Raw genomic sequence first — 22,040 nt, 5'->3', positions numbered from 1 at the left:
ATAATTCCATTTGTGCCTGCGTCAGTCATATGACAGATGGGATGGTGCCTGGCTCCCAATCAAAGATCAAGTATAAACATATGAACGAGGAATTTCCTGCAATGGAAGTTTGGCTAAGAGTCGAGCGCTGGCACTAGCATTCTGCCTTGCTGGGGATAATGCAAGTATAAATGTTTCCTCACTATGGCAAATCCCAGCTCAGATTAGGAGGCAAGAGGACAAATTCATTGCAACCCAAATGAAGCTGATTGTCTTTTTATCTAACGGCATAGAAAGGCTTAGCAAAGTGCCTTTAATCTGGAGCTTCCACTTGCTTAACTTTATTAAAAAATAAATAACAACACCAGGGACATAACTGTATTTACAAGGTACAGTATGACTGTGTCATTGAAAAAAAAAGTTACATTTCAAGAGAAACTGTCATCAGTACAAACCTAAGCATACAAATATTTGCAATATTTGTTTATATGTAAGAACAATTTAAGGCCACTTTTCAAATAAATGTAATGGGGAGGGCAAACAAAAGTACCTGGAATCTTTCCTCAGCAGAGTATTTTGAGGCTGATTCTCTGGAAAAGTCTCTTTTCATGAGTCCAGTCATGCCCTTCTGTCATTCAACCTAACCAAGCACAGAAAGGCACTGCTCATTTAGATGCTCATGGAGGGAGAAAACATGACCATGATTAACAAAGCTCCTGGCTCAGTCATTCTTGGTGGGATCCCTTCCTGGCCTCTTCATGATCCAACAAGTGGTTGCAAGGCCAGCACTTGGCTATGGGTAAAAGCCAAAAGTCATGCCTTGCTGTCTTTCCTTCTTCCTTTTGATATTCTGGGTGGGCACAGTAGTTTTGACCCACAAAGGAGATCAGTGGTCCACATTTTCTTCACTTTCAGTCAGAGGAGGACAGCAATTCCAGCTGCAGTGCAAAGGAAGGCAACAGTTTATTTGGCTACAACTTAAAAAAACGGCAGGAGGCAGGGCAGATTTGCACCTTAGAGACTAGCTAAATCAGAGATTAGTAAATGTTAGCAAAATCAGCACTTTGTTTCATATAGGCTTCCAAACATTGTCAGAGGATAATGACTTTTGGACACTGGCTTACCTTGTCTGGATTTGAGCAAGTGCTCTTAAAAGAAGTCTCCTCATGGCATTTCAACTTATATAAACCATCCAAGTCATGTTAAATGGAAATCCAGATAGACACAGGCATAAATGTGAAGAATATTTGCTTCTCAACTATTTGGTCAGATTCTCAGGGCTACCCATCTACACTTACCATAACACTGAAGCAGCCTTAAGTTGGACAATGCATTAACGAAGAAGAAAAAAAAAGGGTTGTATAACCATATTGTAGTTATCAGTCAAACAGAGTAGAAGAATTAGACTAAAAATGAGGTTGAAAATGAAGAAGGCAGAACACTGTTCAGTGTAGGATTTTTCAATTAATTTTGAACTAACATTTTCTGCACTGTTTAGCATATTAACTCAAAACAAATATGCGCCCCACCATATGTTACTTGGTACTAAAAGATGCACATATATCTAAAGACATTATGATCAAATACCCAAGAGTATGCATTTCCGTAGTCACATTTAAAACATGCAAGGACTTAAACACCTGCTCCAGGAAGACCATTAACGATATAATGTATACACATGAAAGAGTTAATACATCATTTAGGGTTACAGCTTCCCTTGATATACTTAAGCACATTGGATAGAGGGCAGAGGAGCTGTGCAGTGGTTATACTGTCCAGGAAGAACCACGATTTGGTAGCGGAAGGTTCCCGGGCTGTGCAAGTTGGCACAACAGTGACACTATCCTTGCGTATAGCCACACCACAAAGCTGGATAACTCTGCCAGCTACCTGATGAAGAACTGAATTACTTCTCTCTTCCCCCTGTCATTCCTGTCCCCTTATTACAGTGATAAACTCTACAGATCGCTGACCCATGGACTGTTCAAACTGTCCCAAAGACTGAAGGACCCAAGGTCATATTTATTTAAGCAACCTGTTTTAGGTTGCATAGAAATATATGCAGACTCCCGGCTCAATCTTTCTTCCAATCAAATAGCAAATTTCCCATTAGCCACAACAGGACCAAAACTATACGCGCTTGCTTTTTATACGCCACAGTGTCAGTGTTATAAGCTAACAGGTGTTTTAGGATTCTTATGATCTGTGGTTACGTTCTTGAACATCTGCTTGTATTACTTTCTTACCTTTCCTATCTTATATTACATTTCCTGAAGAAAATGTTCCCAGCCCTTATGGCTGAAGGGAAAACCTTGAAAACCTAATCTCTAAACTCTCTAACCACTCAGGACAAAAATCTGTAGACATTTAAATACTTGGAGTTTCCAATACTGTAGAAATAGCAGATAGGCAGAACTCTGATGTCTGCACCAAATCGGAACTAACATCGCTGAAATTAAGAAACAAGATTTGACTCAACATTTGACTTTCCTTTACCAGTCAAAAACAGGAAGGAGGAGCAGAGGAAAGCTGCACACACAGCAGTAGAATATCCTAGACCAGATCCTCATCTGGTATCTCTCTCTCTGACTACCGGTGAGCTGGTACATTTTAACTCTTGAGGCTCCGGCCCATAGTTGAGTATATGTTATTAAAATATCCTTTAAAAGTAACTCTGATATTGAAAATCTGGTTCTGGAAATATTTTCTCTGTAATAACTTAATCTGTGGAGTTTTTACATGCACCGATATGTCACTAAAGCTAGACAGCGTCTGTTAGTTCCAACCTTTGTGTTTTGGACAGCCATACAAATGATTTCAGGCACATTGTAAAGCACAGTCAGCTACCCAACCACATTCATAAATCTAGCAGTTCTATGCACTTCCAAATATTGCAAAAGGGTGCAAGATGTGCAAAAGGGTGAGATGAGCCATGATGAACATTCAAGGCCTGGAGGCAGATCTGCAGCTGGTATAAATTGTCATAGCTCCGCTGACTTCAATGAAGCGATGATAAATAGGACGTCAAATGGAGCTATGAGAAATTTACATCAACGGAGCATCTGGCCCCTGACAATGGGGAAAGACAGGATCAGGTGCCAGATTCTCTTCAGTCCAGAACGCCGACACTTGCCCTTGAGCTGTATCCACAAAAAGTTCACAGAAAATATGCCTTGTTTATACATCAGTTTTGAAGGCCTGTGGCATGGCATATTCACCAGAACAGAAACAACGGATATAACGTGCCAAAAAATGTTAGTCACAAATAAATTTCTATGTCACTCCCAGAACTTCCATGCTGCTTTGTCTTCACTTGAACTACTTCAAAGTACACAATTTACCTCTACGGTGTGATGTTACTTCCAGTGAAGTCAACAACAATTTTTCCAACAGCCTCAACAGGTGGGAAGATTAGGCTAAGGCCAAGCCTTACTTTGCCATTTCAAATGTTAGTTAATTCTTTAAGAAAACAAAAAAGCGTAAGCAAACTTTCTAAATAAACCACATTGCTTCATATGTGCAGAAGTTTTTCAGGCATATTTACTGTCTACAGCAAGCAAAGAAGATTGAATTGCCCATGAAAGATTTGGAAATCAGTCATCTGTCAATCCAATGAGATTTTACACAACATTGTTTCACCAGACAAAAAGGGGTAACATGCGATACACTGACTATACACCCTGTTGCTAAATCAAGTTTCCACTGGATCTGCAAATAAGAAATCAGTTACACAATAACATTAACAAAACCCAAGACAAAAGGCGCTTCACACACTGCTTGCGGTAATTCATTGATTCTTCTGTATCGTACTGTTAAACACTTTATTAAATGTAGTTAATTTCTGGCCTGCATACAAATTTAGTAAAGTGCCAAAACTAAATCGAATCAGCATGTTTAAGTGAAAGAATCTACTTCACCAGTGCAAGTTTCAAATCAATCACATTTATTTGGAGACCTCAGAAGGACAGCTAAATCATGTAATTGTTACCATTTCAAATGGAAGAGAGGTTGTAATATTTGCTAGGGAAATTCCCTTAGTTTACTGACTCGAAAAAAAAGGCCGAACAACTGCTGCAACAGACACCTTAACAAGAGAGCTGAATGAATGATAACAAAGCCTCGGCAAGGAAGTGCCCACTCATTTAATTTATTTGGGAGCATCTTTTCACAATAATAACCAAATTATCTAATGTTCTTACATTAAAAAGTGATAGCCTATAACAAATCATTACTAGAAAAGGGAAAAAGGTCAATACTTTGAATTAATACCACAGAAGAAAACAATTAGCAAACGTAATAAATGCCATCATGTTTGACAGCTTCCTATGAATTCAGTTCTGTTTTGATTTGTCAGAATATATCAGTGAAACTCGCAACTGAAATCCCAGTAATTTCTATGCAGTGGCGTCTTTAAAGCTGTAACATATTTGTTTAGGCTTCTTTTCACCTTGGTATTTTCCACAGCAATATTTGTGTTTTAGAAAACCACCATATACGATAATTTTAAAATTACTGTTTATAAGAGCCATTTTTTAATCCATGTAATAGCAACAGTAATCATGTTTTCCTACAAAACATCCTGTTTAGTGAGATTGTTACCCTAGTCTGTAAATTGTTTCTGGACAGAATATAATATGTATCATCATTACTAATATTAAGTAAAATGAGTTATAATATGCTTTCTTTCCCTACAAAGGCCCATGCAGCACAGTGTTTTGTCTTCAGTTTTAATAGAAAAAGGAAAGTGTGATTCCATAGAACTGATTTCTTGAAATGATCAAATTTTCTTTAAAACACCTTGAACATAGTCACAAAAACATAAAAGCAGAAAACACAGGCTTTTAATGTTTGCTAAACCTAAACGTTCCAAATCCTAATATCCTGATTTCATTGCAAATCTGCTCCAATGAAAGGATACAACAAACGTCATAAAACTTGGTTTTCCATGGCTTATTTTTATGGGGAAAAATCAGATAAAAATACACAATTAAATTCCATAAGCATAATAAAATATTTCAAAATGTCTCCTCTATTTCTTTTTATGTTTCAGCTTTAAAAACAGTTTCTGACCTTTCTTAAAGTTATATTCACATGTGGGGTGTTGGTTTACTTTCAGAAAGCCAGGGACTCTACTACAACAATAAAGCACCAACTGAAATGTCATTCAGGATATCTGCATCACTTGAATAAACTTTTTTGAACAGGATTTAAAGTTATGAAATTTGCATTGTCGCCTCCTCCTTCTACATTTATACTATTGTTGGCTGACAGAAATAAAAAGTGTAGTGTCATGCTTGGTTTACCTAAATCATTTATTTTAGAACTAATAAAAGTAAACAATTACCAGATACTGTATATATAGAGATATAGATATAGATATATGGCCACCATCAAACTATAGTAGAAAGTTATTTGGTTTTGATAAAGTTAAGAAAAGTACATAAAATCATATTTCATGTATATCTTGTTTATGGCCATCCATATTTTTGTTCTTTTTTGTTTTAGTTTGTTTCATCAACATAGCAAAATACAATCTTCCTATTAAACAATAATTATCAGATGGCAGACAATTCGTTTTATTGGTTTACACTGGCAGGTCACAGTCTAAAAGCACAACCACATCAGGCAGAAATTGTACATAGACCACTCTGGATTTTGAAGACTCTGAAGATTACCCTTAATGCTGCTCTCTGAAATAAACCTTTCCAAGCCAGGGACCATAATTTCTATTGTATTCATTGTTATTTTTAGCTTAATGAAATGCCTGAAGAGGAGGCAGAGAGGAGGCAGCGGGGTTTTAGAGGAGGGAGGTAGGGAGGAGGCTATTTGAATTGTTGGTTTTAAAATCTGTTGTTGGTATTCTTAACAGCACCTTGAAGGATAACTTTCTAGCAATGACTCTACAAAAGTTTAATCACCCATATAGTGTGAACCAGGTGATTTTCATTTCATGGAGTACTGCACATTTATTTCGATTAGGCCTGTTCCATGGCTTTTTCAAACTTTTTTTTTTTGCCTTTTTTATTTTTTTTTTTACTTCTGGCTGAAAAAACTATGGTAAGTTTGGAGTAATTTGAAATCATCTAGCACTAAGACATCATACATTCACAATGTCAAGGTTTTTATAAGGAATTGTTTTAGCTGGGACTGGTTTGTACATATGCAGTTCTATTATATGTAGAAGGCATGTTCATGTCTTCAAAAACCAGACTGGCCTTAAGAAATGACTCTTTATTTGAGACAGTTACCATTACTTCATTAAAAAATGACAAAACAGCAATAAACATTTTAGCTCTTTAATGAGCAAAGATCAGGTCTCTTAGCATTGGAATAATATTTGTTATCCAGATTATCTTTATTTCACTCAATGACCAGTAATATGGCCAAGAAGTACAAAGTAATTTTCCATCAAGTAGTATACAATTTTTTTGTGTGTAATAAGCCTTCATTCTTGAAAAAGAGTAACTGAAAAGAAATGTTACTGCAGTTAGTTTGTCAGAGAAAGTTCTTTGCATTATCTTACAAACTATCAAAATTGCTAGTAATTTGAAAAAATGTAAAAAAAAAAAAATCACATAACTTTTGTCTAATAGAAATATAGTACAGGTAAGAGAGAAAGTATTTATCTGGGATGTGCTCTTAAGTCCATCTCAATTTTTTTTTATATAAATGTACATCTGATTACATATACAAACATTTTGAAAGGATTGATTATACCATTACTGGAAAGCAAAAGGGGAATGAAAAGTTTTTTGTGATTTCAGGACATTCATTTAAAAATCGCATAAATATATGTAAGATTCTGGTTTAAAAATTTCCAGTTTTTGGAGGTCTCCAACTTTATGTACTCTCTGCATCTACATTTACACCCTATAGAGATCTCGTCCAATTGATTCACTTGAATGGCAAAGATAATGTGTACCAAAAAGGGAAATAACTTCATATTAAAATATTATCAGGACACTTTGTCACATGCAACGTGAGTTAAACCAATGACTGAGAGCTGTAATCAGAGTGGTAGTACTGGGGCTTCTTAATATTGCAAAATAACATTTCAATTAAATCTTTGGACACACTTTACCTTACCAATATGAACTAAATATATTGTAACTTAACCACAGTAAATTATAAAGCCTTCATCAAAGAGGTTCCATTCAAATTACATTTTATAGTATTCTTAGGTGGAAATGAACATTAACAACACAGAGATTTTTTTTCCTGGGATTCATATCAGCGAGTGTTCACCACTACATACCTACAGGACCATCAAATACCTTTAAGAAGTACCACAATTCCTTCTATTACTGAAGCTACTGTGAAATATTTTACTGTAATTACTTTTGCCCCTTTAAGAAAATCTTCTTTTGGTTTGCCAATTGATGGAGGAAGCTTCTATTAAAAACTCCAATGGGATGAGAAGAATTTTAATTACGGCTTAATCAGCAGCACAGCCACCAAGCATATAAATTATCATGCACATCGTGCTAAAAATATCCAGTTTCCCTTATTCCCACAACTTTTATACTGACAGCACTTATGTGATAATGTTTTACCTGCCAGGCTTTAAAACTTCTTTGTTTGACTGGCAGATTTTAGCATGAGCCCCTTACTAAGGCCTTAACAGCATTGGTGCTTTGTGTACTTATCCAAATATGTAAATATGGTCTACATAATAAAACAGTTCCAAATAAAAATTGGTGAAAATTATCTGACATTCCATTAGTGTGTCCCTTGTGCATATTTATAGATTTTTTTTTTACTTTTCAGTCATAGTTCTTTCGTTTTTGTGTTGCACATGCCTAATTCAATTATGTAACTTAAATCTTCAAAAAATGAATACTTGAATGTAAATGAAAAAGTATCATTCAGGACAACTGCTTCAAGCAATTGCAAACGGTTGGGTTGGTTTAAGTTCATTTGTACATATGTACAATTCATTTTTTTCCAAAACCCCCAAAGTTCTTGATATGTATATTCACATAATATTCCTCCATATTTAAATATTAAGAGTCTTGTAGGTTGAAAGCCAAGTAATCTTCCGTAATCTCACCTACTGTAATCCATCAAAAAATAAAGTTTGTTTCATCTTGTCTGGCTATACCCTGGTTGTTGAATGTGAATGAGGATGGGGATGGGGGTGGGGCAGAGTATTGTTCTGTCCTCCAGTAAATGTATTGAATGTGTGTAGGGGCTGAATCCCTGGTATAGTGTTGGGAATCATTGTAATGGTGTTGGGTGTCATTAAGGGAATATCGTCAGGAGACCTTCTCATAGCTAGGGTGTAGTCTGGGGGACAGGCGGTCCTAAGAACCACCTCATGTGGATGGATAGACTCACATTCATGATCCAAGTCAGTGTGCTTCATTTGGAGGGACATTATCTCCTCTTCTTGTGCATGGGTAAGATCATTGGTAGTAGTACGCTGTGGGCTACATCGCCTATGAACATCATGTCTCCTCTTGTCTTTTTTGTAGTACAATGCTGCAAAGGCCAAAATGTTCAGGAACAGCAAAGATGCTCCCACTGCAATCGTAACACTCAGCTCTGTGGAATAGTCCCTTTGATCCACTGAAAACGGACTTGGCTGCTGTTTCGAATCATCTTGTTTGGCTGTGGGAAAGGCTGAAGTAACAGAAACAGAATTTTTCCTTGTTGGTCTGAAAGTAATATCAGTTGATGGCACTTTAGTTGTGGTAGAGGTATACTGTGAAATGTCATTAAGATTGTGCAGATGAGGTACCAATTCTAACCACAGGTTCACTTTATTGGCCCTGTAATGTTCTTTCACGCGTGGTTTTAATCCAATGTGAAGATACAATTGGTCCTTCTGAGAATATCGGGTCCATGCTACTTCCTCAAAACGATTGGGCTTTGTATGGATAAATTTTGTGTCTTGTGGGACTGGCTGATTGGGGTCACTAAACAAAAGGAAAAGAAAAAAAAAGATTAGATGTTTGCATGTCAGAGGTTTTGTACCGTAATTATAAACCAGGCATGTAAGAAAATAGCATATGAGGAACTGAAGACAATTCTAACAGCGGTCTTTAAAATCAACCATCACTGGGCAAGATTCCCTTGCTTAGGTTTGTCAATGAGCTTCGTGTGCCTCAATCAGCAGCAACACTAACTTTCTATCTCTTCTCTCTTCAGAAAACATTGACAACAGTCCGTGCTATTGATTTGGATTACCCTCTACTAGAAACTAGGGTGAGAGGAGATTAAGCTTGTTTTATACGTAACTTAAATTCATGTCTTTTGAAGTAAGAGGCCAGCAAGGTAATTTGGCATAGTATATAACAGTTTACAGACTGATCCAATGAGTACCTGAGTGCTGAAAAGAGTCGTCAACTCCCAGTGAGGTCTGCAGGAGCTGATAGTGCTCAGCATCTCTCTAGTTCTGGACCTCAATAGTTTAAATTCCTAACTGCCTGTTATTTTCATAAGAGCACGCTATTAAAAGGCTTGATGTTTCATTTCTGGCATCTATTTCATGCAATCCAAATGCCACCAATACTTCAGTATGATCAAATATGTTAAATTGTTTTTTTATGTTCTGCAGTTCATAATTTCTATGTACCACCTTAGCATGTTCCTTAGTCAGTATGATACGTGTTGCAATTTCTTATACAATGGTCACACTTAAATACTAGACATATTAGTCATTGCAGCAGAGTTCCCCAATTTAAATGTAGAGAATCTCTCTCAAAGCATCAATATCTTTCAAGGCCCAAAAATATTTTTAAGGGCAGTCATTACACTATGAGAAAGAGAAACATCAGGTTATAATCGAAAAAAATGTCAGGGAAGCTGTTAGGTATAGACTGGTCACCTAGAGCACTTAATACCAAGAACAGGGACATTAGAAAAAATATAACTCCCAGCCCACTACTGCAACCCTTACTCATGTCTGTTCCCGTTAACCCATGCAGTCCCCAGTGAACACAACAAAAAAGGTCTGTGGTATCAACTCAACTTTTATAGAAAGTTACTTTTCCTCACTAATACTTACCCAGTTTTTGCAAAGTTTGTCCAGTATGTCATCACTACTGCACTTAGCATAACATCATTTTTGGAGAAATTACAAGGAAACAATTCAGTAGGACCAATCATAGGGATTCCTAATACATAAGGGACCTCATCCCCATGGGCTGCATCTGCCCAGGCAGGTACCTGATCTGTTTGGCAATGATGGTAAAAGGCATAAAAGTATGTAGGGGATCCAAAATTGGAGTGAAGGTCTGCTGTTGCCACTGCTGGTGCAACCCACTGGTGATCAGTGAACAAAGCAAGCAATGTTTTCCTTCTTGTCTCAGGATTGTGTCGATCTGCCCAGTCAGTGTACATAAATTTGATAGTTTCTCTCAATATATCTTTGCCTTCAGGGTATCCATATAAATTGTCAACAAAATTAGAAACAGCAAAGTCAAAATCACTAGCTGATATGCCATCTTCACTATCAACTATATTTTCAACAAATTTTAACCCTTCCCCTTGGTTTACTCCCAACATTATATCATAGTTGAGGAATTCTCCTTGCTCCATTAGTATCTGAGGGTCATCTGGTATCACATCACCATCAATTACTGGTCCAAAGGCTATATGGTATCGCGCTGGTTGAATGTCCTGGTCAACAAGTTCTCTATAAGGCTTCTTCTGTAGACATTCCACCAATTCTACAGTGTCTGACATGTTGCAACCAACTTTAGTAGCCAACATCCTGGCATATTTTGCAGGTTGAAAACTCACTGCCCAGCTGGAGAGAGCTGTCCCGCTTTGAGCGATTGCTCTTTGAAAAAGTCCTGTGGGAAAACATGTATGAAAAAGTACTGAGGTAATGTTTAAACAGTTACATGTTCATAAATATCAGGGGAAGTCTGTGAGATAATAGGAAACTTCATTTTTACAATACAGAAACCGGGGGGGGGGGAAGGGAGTGTCTTCCTAATACATAAATGCAGCGCGATGGTTAGACCATATAATGTGCACCAAAATTAAATGCACCAATGTGCATAAACCATGGACCAACAGAGAGGCAAAACTGAAGCATAATGGAGCTGCAATGATTTACTCCAGCTGAAGATTTGTCCTGCAGGTAATAACTGAGGAACACAAAAGAGTGGCAGGAATTGCTTGATGTTGCATCTCATGTATGATAATATCATTTACTTTGAAAAGTATCATAACAATAAAAGTAATTCATTGGGTTAAAGGAAAAGCTCTGAACTTGATTAATTTCTTGGCCAATGCTCAAGCGAGTAATGGCTTGCAGGTGTGTGACCATGTTTTAAATTAAATACTGGATAGCACCTAATATATGGCTTTTTTTACATTCTGTTTAGGATTGAACTTGGCTTGAGATGTACAGTGCTTCTGAATAATATACATAATAAAGCTTATATTCTGAAGCCACATGTGACAAGGTACTGGACAGCTTTTACATTCCTAACTGATTTATCTAAAAGTCAAGATCATTTCTTATTTAAAAAAGTCTCATATTTTTAATCAAGGTTTATGGTGATCACATTAAATAAAAGAGGGAAATGATGTTTTACACTGAATATCTCAAAATGCTGCTTTGTGCCTTAGCGTTTTAAATATATGCTGAAGCATTCAGTTGTGAGAGGTACAGGGACCACATCTGCATCCCACTAATGCTTGTGAAAACCCTGAGGTAAACTCCAACAACTCTGGTGCAATTAATTTGGATGTAAGAGAAGAACCTGGACCCAAACAGCTGTTCACAGATATAACCAGCCTCACTTGAAGTGGCAATCTCCAACCCTCTTTCAGTATTTTTATCCACATTGTGGGAGGAATCCCGACTCCCTCAAGGACTATTACTGGCTTTAGTAGCACTAGGACTTCACTAAGTGTCTCTAAGCCATGACTCATACAGCAAGCGTGTGCAGAAAATCCTTTGGGTGATTTCTAGCTGGCTCATTGAGAAACCTTGCAGGTTTGACACTGGAATGACTGTTTTTATATGTCTTTTTCTCCTTTCTAGCTTGGGCCACAACATCTCTTCACTCCTTCCTATCCCCTGTGGAGAAGTTAACTTTGCTTTCAACAGGGATTTTGCATCTGACTCTTGTGCAAGGAGGTCATGAAGGACCTTCTCAGTTGGGCTTCTGCCTTTCAACCAAGACTAATAACAAAAATAGAAGGTATCTATGTGTTATATTTTCTCCATCTTGTTAATAAACATTTTAAAACTCTTTCTGCATCCTCACAAAATTGTTACAGCTGAAGGACAAAGAGCTGCTTGCAATTCCACAGTCTCTTTGTGCACTCTACCGGAAAAATATTTTTTTAATTTGACCTATATGTCACAGAGAACTATAGCTAATGAAAAATTCCAGGTAGCACATATAATTTGTGGTAACAAAGTATATGGGCCTAAAATTTGCTTTTATTTACACTGCTTCAAACCAGAGATAATTCTGTCAACTTCAATCCAATACTCTAGTTTTGCAACAGAGTAACTGGAGGCAACATCTGGCTCCCTGCTACTGAATTATGCAAACCCTGGATCCTTGTACTGAACCCTGGTGAGCACCTGGAAACTCCCATTCAAGTGAACGAGAATGGCAGGTGCTCAACCTTTGTTCTTTAACAATGAAAGTTATGGTCCTGATCCTACAATGTGATTTTCCTAGATGGATCCAAAACCGCGAAGACAGTCCCAATGAAACCAGGAACCTGCCCACATGTAAGATCAGAAATGTCTGCATTCATTGCAGACATTTTGTAAATTAGGCTCTTTGGGGAGTTTCAAAATCCTTACAGAAGCTAACCGAGCCAAATGCTAACCCTTTATCTGTATTCGATACCTTTCTGCAGGCAAAACTGAAATCAGGCAGCAATGAGAACTTGAAAATGGGACTCGTGTCTATTTTTGGACAGACGAGTAACCACAATATTCTTACCCTAAAAGCGTTGCCTTATAAAGCGTTAAGTAAAAGTTAAGAAAGAACCTTTGAAACAGAGCAATTGAAAATTATTTTTCTTTTTAATCTGTAGGACCAGTTTTCCAGTGAATGTGAATCATCTGGAAGGCAATGGAACAGCAGTGATTGGTACCAGCTGAGGATCTGGCCTTTGGAGTATGTATAGCAAGATAATACATGCAGAAATGTTCACAACAATGTATCTGATAATGCTGCACATTTTTTTCTTTCTGCATTTTCTGTAAATATCTTACGCTTTTATTGTTTAGAAATATTGTATAAACCCACGAGGGAACAAAAAAGAGTAAGTTACACGTCAAAAAAGTGCTGAGATAAACACTATGGCTTGTTAAATACTACACGAAAGGCTAGATTAAGTTAAAAGTCCAGTCCTCTGGCCGTAAAGCTTAATTCAGTTACTCAAAAACAATACTTCTGTTGAACCTTTCAGTGAAAAATGGATGACACTGTGAAAAGTAATTCTCATACTGTAACTGATTTCCACCAGCAACCATGTATATGATACAAGAGATATAATATAATACAATACCTGTACCCTCACTGTGGCACAGGGGAGCTGGCTGACGTACAAGGGATTTTATCATGTAATATGCCATATCCTGCAATTTCTTGTATTGAAAGTCTCATGAAGGGAATAACTTATATTTATTCACCCTCAGATTTTAAAGTACTTTACACTGAGTAGGAAGTACTGCTTCTGTTTTGCAGACAAATGAAGTAGATTATTTAACAGCATCATCTTGGAAGGGGCCAAGTGCATCTTGGCAACTGCCTAATGCACCGTTCAGTGGGAGCAGAGGGTAACCAGAGAAGCACTCAGAACGAGACTCAGGTGAAATTTTTTTGGTAAATAATTCCACTTGAGAGTCCCCAATTTGGAGAATGCTACAACCTTTCAAGGTATCTTAAATGACACATTTTGACTTTTCATTCTTAAAAGAGGATTCTTCTTCTTTTAAAATTGACTTGCATTTATATTAAAAAAAATAAAGTATTTAGAGTCAACCCCAGGACAAATTTTTCCCATTTTACCAAACCCCCCAAATATACTCTTTTTAGTTTGATCCACTTATTAATTTTTTGGTACAGTCACCAACCCAAAAGATCCCTTATTTGCATGGTACTCAGCACCTAGTTAGATCAGTTCCTCCACAGACTTCTGCTCTTGACAATTTTCTTTTTGTGTTAGAACATGACAGAGAAGAGTTTGCTCACAGAGTGCAGATCTCAGCGGTCCAGTTATTGCAGATGAAGGCATAGGGTATTCAGCATTAAATGAGCTGCTTTGGATTAAATTTAAGACCAGAGAAACAAGTGATGGAGGATGGAAACTAGGTTGCCTGACTCTCAGCTCCATGCTTAATACATTATGCCACAAAGAACCTTCATTGTGAGTTCTGCTGAAAAACTGACTGTATAATATAACCCATTGTCTCAGACTCAAAAGCTACGTAAGTCAGCTCCTGGCTCAAAAGGCCATTTCCCCAAAATGTTGTATTTGCTCAGCGAGTTGAAATAGAAAAATATCTAAATTATTGTACAAGTCAAATGTATACCCGAGTTCTACACTTAGACGCTAGCCAGACATTGAAGTAAAGGCACGATAGGGTCTGATGCACAATCCCCACAATTGCGCCTCCGGACATGCCACATGTGCGTGGCAAGAGGTGTGATTATGGGATCCAGCATCAGGTCCAATCATGCCTTATTGCCGATGCAGAGGGAGCCCAGGATCACAATTCCAGGCTCCCCCTGCCCCAGCAGCTCTCATGCCTGGAGGTCTGTAGCTGACAGGGCCGGGGAGCACCTGGCTACATGTTCATTTACTGATATCATAGGAAAAAGCTACAGTTATTACACATTTTTGCCGAATGAGTTTGTGTCTTATTCCTCTTTTATCATGCCATTAATTGATGGAATATGTGTCTGGGTCACAATTTAAGATGTGATTAACTGGTTAATCACATCTTAAGCATAACGTGTAGATGGGGCCTAATTACACTTCAAGATCTTCCAGACGTTAAGGTAATCTTTGTCTGAATATTGGTAAAAGTGTCATTTTAAAAAATTAAATTCTGGAAAAATATGAAAAAAATTAAACCTGCAGTTCTGCTAATATTTCCCCAGTAGTACTGTTCACATAAAAGAGGCTCAGCCTGATTCTTCTCTCAGCTGTACCAGTACAGGGTCTGAGCAAAAGCCTAGGGATCTTTTTGTTCCTCTCAGCAGGCTGTGGATCAGGCCTAGATTAGAAGTCACTCCGCTGACATCACTAGAGTTAGATTTGTCGGCCTGTACGCTCAGAGCCCAACAAGACTATCACAGGGTAAATCAGAGAAGCTTATATAGCATTCTGAGACCTGCCAAATATTTCTAAAATAATGCAGCATAAATCTGTGAAAGCAATGAGAAAACGGGGTAAAAAATAATTATGTGATCAATAATCAGTGGCCATGCAAATGAGAAAAAGTGTGTGGAACTCTGGTGCCAAAATTGTAGGACAAGGAAAATAGGTTTTTTGGCCTCAAACAGCATGTATTTTATTTCCTGCTGTCTGCCTTAACTAGGGAGAAACAGTGTTAGTTATGGAATAGGAAAAACATATATATATAGATATATATAAAATCCTTTGCAACCTGGATGCTTTGACAATTTTGGATCATGCATGCAAAACATTCAAAACATTCTTTTCTCAGATGACAGCAAGTGAAATTCATGCAGTTTCAGACAAAAGATTTCTGAACTAGGCACTTGTTTCCGTCACACAAGATAATAGTTTTAAGCATTTCAGCCATTATCCCTGAAAAGAGAAACTGTGTCATTTTATTTTTCTTTAAATCCTGTTCCTCATGAGAAACTAAACATTTCTTTGATGACTGATTGAATATAGGGGGCCTCATCTACTGTGAGCATCACTGACTGGCTTTCCAAAGAGTACATCCTTAGGTAGGAAAGAAAAGAGACAAAAATGATGCACTTAGTGTGTGCTGTTCAGAAGTCTACTGTAAAAGTGTTTCTAACAAAGGTCCATAAGAAAAAGAAGAAAGTGACCCAAAATTTAAACATGCACGGAAGAGCCAAGGGAGAAGGCAGCTAGTACAGCCTTTCAAAAGTCTGCTTATTATTGAACTCAACGGTCCATAGGAACAGAGAGAGATATACAGAGCATCACATACTACTAATGGTGGTGGCATGCAGACACCAAAATTGTCAAAATTTGCAACCGGCATAATACCTTTGGTTGAATTGCTCCAACGGTTACCTTCAGAATAATGGGATAAAGTCAACAGATTGACACATGAACCGCCTGCACCTGATCCAAAAACTGTTATTCTTAGTGGGTCACCACCAAAGAACCCAATATTTTCACTAGTCCACCGCAAAGCTTGAATAAGATCGAGGAGGCCATAGTTTCCTTTTGCTGCTTGATCCCCAGTGCTCAAGAAACCTGACAATGTAAATGAGAAATAGAAAAGGTTTAGCAGGTGTTCTTCAAACCATGTTTACTACACTGCAATAAATAACTTTTCAGCAATGTTTCTAATGTAAATGGTGCTAAGTACTACATATCTGCATTGTGAAATGTTGCCAGGTGGATACAGGAAACAAATGACTCAGCCCTCCCACAATATATCCTTTGGTATTCGTTGTCCTATTAGCAAAGATAAATTAATGTGGGTAACGTACAATGTATAATGCATCATAGACATTCATTTCAGTGTCTAACAGGTCACAACTGAGCAGGCACCAATGGTTTTCAATTGTAATAAATTGGGTAACAGAGTGCTTGGGGACAGGAGCCATATTTTGGGTGTAAACAGAGACTTCCATGTTGTGGGCACCCCTAAAATATAAAGATAAAAATAAAGAACAGAAAAATAATAATGTAGAATATGGATGCAGACTACAAGAAATACAGGGGCATGTTCAGCGCACGCTTGCTTGACAGCACCTTTTGTCAACATAGCGTTCGCCAGAGCATCCAACTGCTATAGGCATGTATGGACATGGGTTCTGTGTATGCTGGATGGGTTAGTGCTGTATTCAATTCATTGCTTGGGGCACAGGTACCCCGTACCACACCATAGGACCTCTTCTCCTCTTTCTTTTTTGGTCCCTCTGTCCTTACTCCTACCAAACTTATGTTGGGGGATAGACAGGATTGAACAGCTTGACTGGCTCCCCCCACCCCCCGAGCTCCAAACTATTTCCCTTCAGTTGGGTTAACTGAATCTGCATTTAAGGACACACAACAAGCAAGAGCTCAGATGTAAACCAGAGAGTGCAAGGATTGTTTCCTTGTAGTTAGGTGTGGAGAGGAACGGAGGTGTGTACTAGGTGCAGAGATGTCGGTGTTTCCCCAGTCACAGCAGGCCCATAGCTGTGTGTGTACTGCAGTTCTTTTCATCCTTAGAGCCAGCTGACTTGAAAAGATGAGCAATCAACACAGAGAAAAGCCTGAGCTGGTAAAAGATATCATTTTGTTTTTGATCCTATTGGATACTGCTTCCAACTTGCAAAGCCTTATGAGCAAATGTTTAAATAATACCAGCATTTTTCAAGAAACTGAAAGCCTCTACTTGCATATGGAACTGATTTAACACCCACATAATGGACAATATAACAGCCTTTCAATGCATGCCCTGGAGAGAAGTACAACCATTAAAACAATTAACTCCCCATGAACTAAATGTTAGTGGGTCCTCTGTTCTAGTTAAAATTGCACTGATTTAACTCTCCTCTGGCACCAAGATTGAGACTCAAAACAAAAGTTTACAGTACTTTCCCAGAAGAAACAGACAATAATTCTCTCACAAAACTCCTACCATTTCATCAACAGTGATAACAGCAGCTTTTAGGGTTTAAATTCAGAAGAACAACTACCTATGTAGTGTTGACAGAACTGAAAGAACACCTCCAAAAAATCTTCATTTGCAGCTGCTGGTTACTACAGCCAAAGGTATTTAGGAACCTAGCTCTGTTGATTTTAATGGCTCAAACACTTTAAGTTCCTGAACCTGGAAGATGTTAGACCACTATCTGACAGGTATAACCTCATGGGCTGCATCCAGATGAGCGTGGCCATGCGGTATGTGGTGCCACAGACACGTCCGTGGTGCCACATACCGCACATTCAGTTGTTCTTTGTTCTGCAAGGTAGCGGCAAGAGTGGGAGTCCCAGGGTCAAAAAAAAGCTGTGCAAAAAAAAAAAGCAGATCGGCACACGTGGTGCTAGTGCACGCTGCTCAAAACTGGTGCACACTGGTGCCGCCAGGGCACACTGCCCAAAACTGCTCCAGCTGCCAGCGAGACTCTGAGTGGCAAGATCACCACTGCTGCAGCCCTAGGAGACCCCCAGCACCCTAGGTAAGGATGCTGGGGCCAGCCCAGTGCTGGCCCCAGCCTCCCCTACTCCACCTGGGATAACCTACCGCATGCCAGAGGGTGCATGGCACAGGCACTTCTGCAGGGACAAGTATCAGTGGCACAAGATGTCCCACTGCTCCCTTCTTGTTCTGCGGGAAACAAGTGCCCATGCTTGTGTGGATGCGGCCATGAAGTGCATAACTACTGGCCTTTTCCTATATCACTAAAATCCTATCACAATAAACAATAGTCTATATACTCCACATGCCATTTATTACTTTATTCTGCTAATACTACTCTCAATGAATATAATTTATTCAGTATCCAGTCAAATGATTAGACATTCATTCTAGGAGGCCGTTCTAAGTGTACTAAAAACTAGCTCAACTTACTGCATATATAATATGAGCTATGCTACATTTAGTGCAAGTGGTTTTGTTGGTATAGCTGCATCTTGATCTTCATTACCATGAAGAGGGAACAGGCAGGTGCCATGTGGAGCTTGGCCAGACATTCTCCAACTTCATGACTTAAAGCACTTCATCTAACTGGCACACATTGTTTGGTATAGTTATAGCAGGTACTTAGTCCTATTCTATACTTTAAGCCATTCCAGATTCTGCAATTTGAAAACAAACATTTAGACTGTTAAGCTGCAAAACTGAACAGAGCATCAAAAGGCATCAAACGGGGATACCACAAAGCCCACGGGGAGGCTTTGGGAGGGAATAATCAAAATTATTTATTCATTATTATTTTGCTAATTGCAACTTATTAAAATTCAGTATTCCTGAACTGAGCTAGGAGGAATACGAGGCTCTCTTACCCTCTGTCAATGTTCTTTTCTTCCTTGTATTTGGGCACAAGTCTTGTTCTTTCCTGCACACAAAGAAGTACTAGTGCTAAGTCCTACCTCTACAGCAAGCAGGTTATTAAGACTGGGTGAAAGGCAGACATATTTGGCCCCTGAAAATAATTTTCTTTAGGAATACTGAATCAGGAGGTGAATAAAAGGAGTAGAACGGGCCAGAGAATGAAAGTTTGCTACCTTGTTTTACTTTTTAATCTGCTTGGAGCTTAAAAATTGGAAGTTCTTTGAGCACCTGTGAATTTAAGGAAATGTTACCACTATATTTAAGGGAGCTGTAGAGTTTTGTGGCTATAAATCCAAGGAAGTCATTCCTATCCTTTATTCTGATTAGATTACAGCCAGTTAGTAAGCTGTCAGTTCAGCACAGCAGGCATGAAGAGCATGAGAGTGATTGGCACAGGTTTAGAATAGCAGGCTCAAGTTGAAACCCAGAAGCCCTTGGGACAAAAAGAACAGTAATGATCGTTGTCTTCACAGTGCCTAATTAATGAGCTTTTCCCTTTCTTTGTCTGAACATGCTTAAAGGCTTTGTGGCCTCATGCAGATTCTCATAATGAACAGACTTGCAGCTCTAGTTCAGAAGTGTCCTGCAGCTGTGCTGCAGTGACCCTGGGCCATTAGTTGGGAAAATGGAGGCTTATCTTGCATTGGGGGTTGGGGTGCGGGCTGGACCCTGAAGGCCCAAAACACAAGATTGCTGCTTCCAATGTGATTGCTACATCTAACACGCTGCAGAATGAAAAGCAGTCATGTTTTCTCGCAAGACCAGTCAATGATCTACCAACAACCACGGTGATGGCCATTATGAAAAAAAGCTGACGCTAAGGCAGTTCATGCCAAGACCATTCCAAAAAATAGAAAAATCCCTGGAAAAAATAACGCAAACTGGATAACCCGATGTTAAGAAATCCCTTTTAAAAAGGTTCTCACGGAAAACAGAAAACTACTTTTGTTGTTAAAGACAGATGCTGAGGAAGGTATGCTCAGTTCATCAAAACTGACAGCAGGGGTAGCTTTCAGTTTAAAAGGAAAGAAAGAATGTATATTAATGATAATGATATTTGCTTCCATTTATCTAGATTGAACAAATTATGACTTGGGTCCAGACTAGTGGATCCAATGCAGAAGAAATGTCTTACACCTCTTCAGCAAGAACCACATTGGCTGACTTTCATACATACACAAGATGGGTGGATATTGATCTAGACTTCCAAGACATGAAACATTTCTGTCCCATTTTTCAGAAACATAAGAAGCCTGCTAATATCACCACCTGTTCATGCATTTTCGCTTGTATGCACTATTAGCAGCATGGCTCAGAAGCATGCAAACTGTGAGGAAGTGGGTGAAGTGACTGATAAGACTGATGAGATGTTCTTTATTTTTTAGTGAAGAGCTGTTCAAGGTAGTTAAGCCCATCTCTTTCTAAGGCACTCTGCACAAATCTGCTCTTTAGAGATCCAAGATAAAAACAGACCAAACTGAGATCTGTGAGTGGGAAAAAACTTTGCTTCTTGTTAACGTTTGTGCCAAATCAGAGCTTGTTTCAATATGTTTTTATTTGCTTGTATTGCACAAAACAAGAAGGGAGATTTATTAAGTATAGTGTCTTTATAGGCACATACCTGATTACTCTCTTCCCAATATCTGTAGGGAGCTAGAGTGATCAGGTGACATGTTTCAACTTTGCTGTGGTGGGTTCTGGATGGAGAGGGTATATTTAAACATGGAGTTATGCCAGCGATGACTGTGGCTTGCTTTGCTTAAGATGAGGGTTGATTAAACACACTAGTCCTCTTTATGTTACAAGCACCTCGGTAAATGCATACAACCAGCCACCAGCAGATCCATCATATTCAAGCCCTAGGTAGTTTTGTAATATGTTAATTCATACAGGCTTATACTTTAAAAAATGTGCTTTTTTGGAAGGATATTAATTCTATGAAGAGGGGTGTGAAGGAAGAAGAGAAAGGGAATGGGAAAGGTTGCAAGGAAGTCTACCACGGTCCCCCCTGTTGCTTACCTTAGGGCAGTTGGTGAATGCAGATGGAGAGCTGGCTGTGGCTCATCAGGCTCTGGTGTGCCATTTCTGGAGTGGCATGGCCCTGCGGATTGGTGCAGAGAAGGGGTGGAGCCCAGTGGCAGAGATGCACAGTGGAGGACTCCATTAGAGGGGTGGAGTCTGCCACCAGAGAAGCGCCAAGAGAAATGTGCCACAGGGAGGCATGTGGAGAGGAGACTCCAGAGGTGGGGTGGAGTCCTGTGGCAGAGACGCGCTACAGAGAGGCACACGGCGAGACCTGCGGCAGAGAGACCCCGGAAGACAGACCAGCAGGGAGCTGGGATGTGGCTGCTGATGCACAGTGGAAGTGGTGGAAGGGCCACACTCAAAGAGAAGCGAAAGACGCCAGGATGAGCAGCTGGAATTCTGGCAAGAGCTGCCCTCGAAGACCCTGGACCCAGGTCAGATGGGGCTGACATGGGGAGGGGCAGTGGCTTGCTTGGGAGCGCCCCGATAATGCCATGGGGAAGCAGCAAAGAGCCAGAAGGCCAACTGACCCTCAAGTAACTGGAAAAGGGAAAAACTTGCAAAGGTAGAAGAGGCTTCAACTAGAATCAAGTAGGTCCAGGGAAGCACCTTGGAGTATCAGCAGATGCTGATACTTTTGTTATAGTTCATATTTTAAGTATTACTTTTAGAGTTATTATGTCAAGAAAGAGACAGTTATGTTTACTGATTCCGACTCAAATCGACTAGAGATGGCCTGTGCAGAATTGGGATCTGGTACTGGGTCATATGAAAGACTGACAACTGACAGACGAGAAGGTTATCATTTGTAGCCTTAGACATCAAG

The 22,040-nt window shown here is 39.0% G+C and overlaps 1 protein-coding gene across 8 annotated transcripts in view; it reads right to left on the bottom strand.

Annotated features, from left to right (window-relative positions):
- Positions 1-309: 309 nt before the first annotated feature.
- The window catches only part of NLGN1 (neuroligin 1), a 623,398-nt gene continuing 601,667 nt past the window's right edge, over positions 310-22,040 (bottom strand). For 5 of the 8 annotated variants that reach the window (XM_090056034.1, XM_090056033.1, XM_090056038.1 and 2 more), the window contains 3 exons: positions 16,183-16,395; positions 9,989-10,778; positions 310-8,897 (listed from right to left, as the gene is read on the bottom strand). In XM_090056034.1, coding sequence (XP_089912160.1) covers positions 8,075-8,897; positions 9,989-10,778; positions 16,183-16,395 — 1,826 coding nt within the window. In that variant the 3' untranslated portion in view covers positions 310-8,074. The remainder of the gene's footprint in view (positions 8,898-9,988; positions 10,779-16,182; positions 16,396-22,040) is intronic. The other 3 variants (XM_090056036.1, XM_090056039.1, XM_090056041.1) reach the window with 1 other exon arrangement.

This window comes from Crocodylus siamensis, chromosome 6 (genome assembly GCF_052110815.1).
Source record: "Crocodylus siamensis isolate JL-2025a chromosome 6, ASM5211081v1, whole genome shotgun sequence".
Taxonomy (NCBI): domain Eukaryota; kingdom Metazoa; phylum Chordata; order Crocodylia; family Crocodylidae; genus Crocodylus; species Crocodylus siamensis.
Note: the sequence above shows the minus strand (reverse complement) of the source record. Positions and strands in the feature narration are given on the sequence as shown.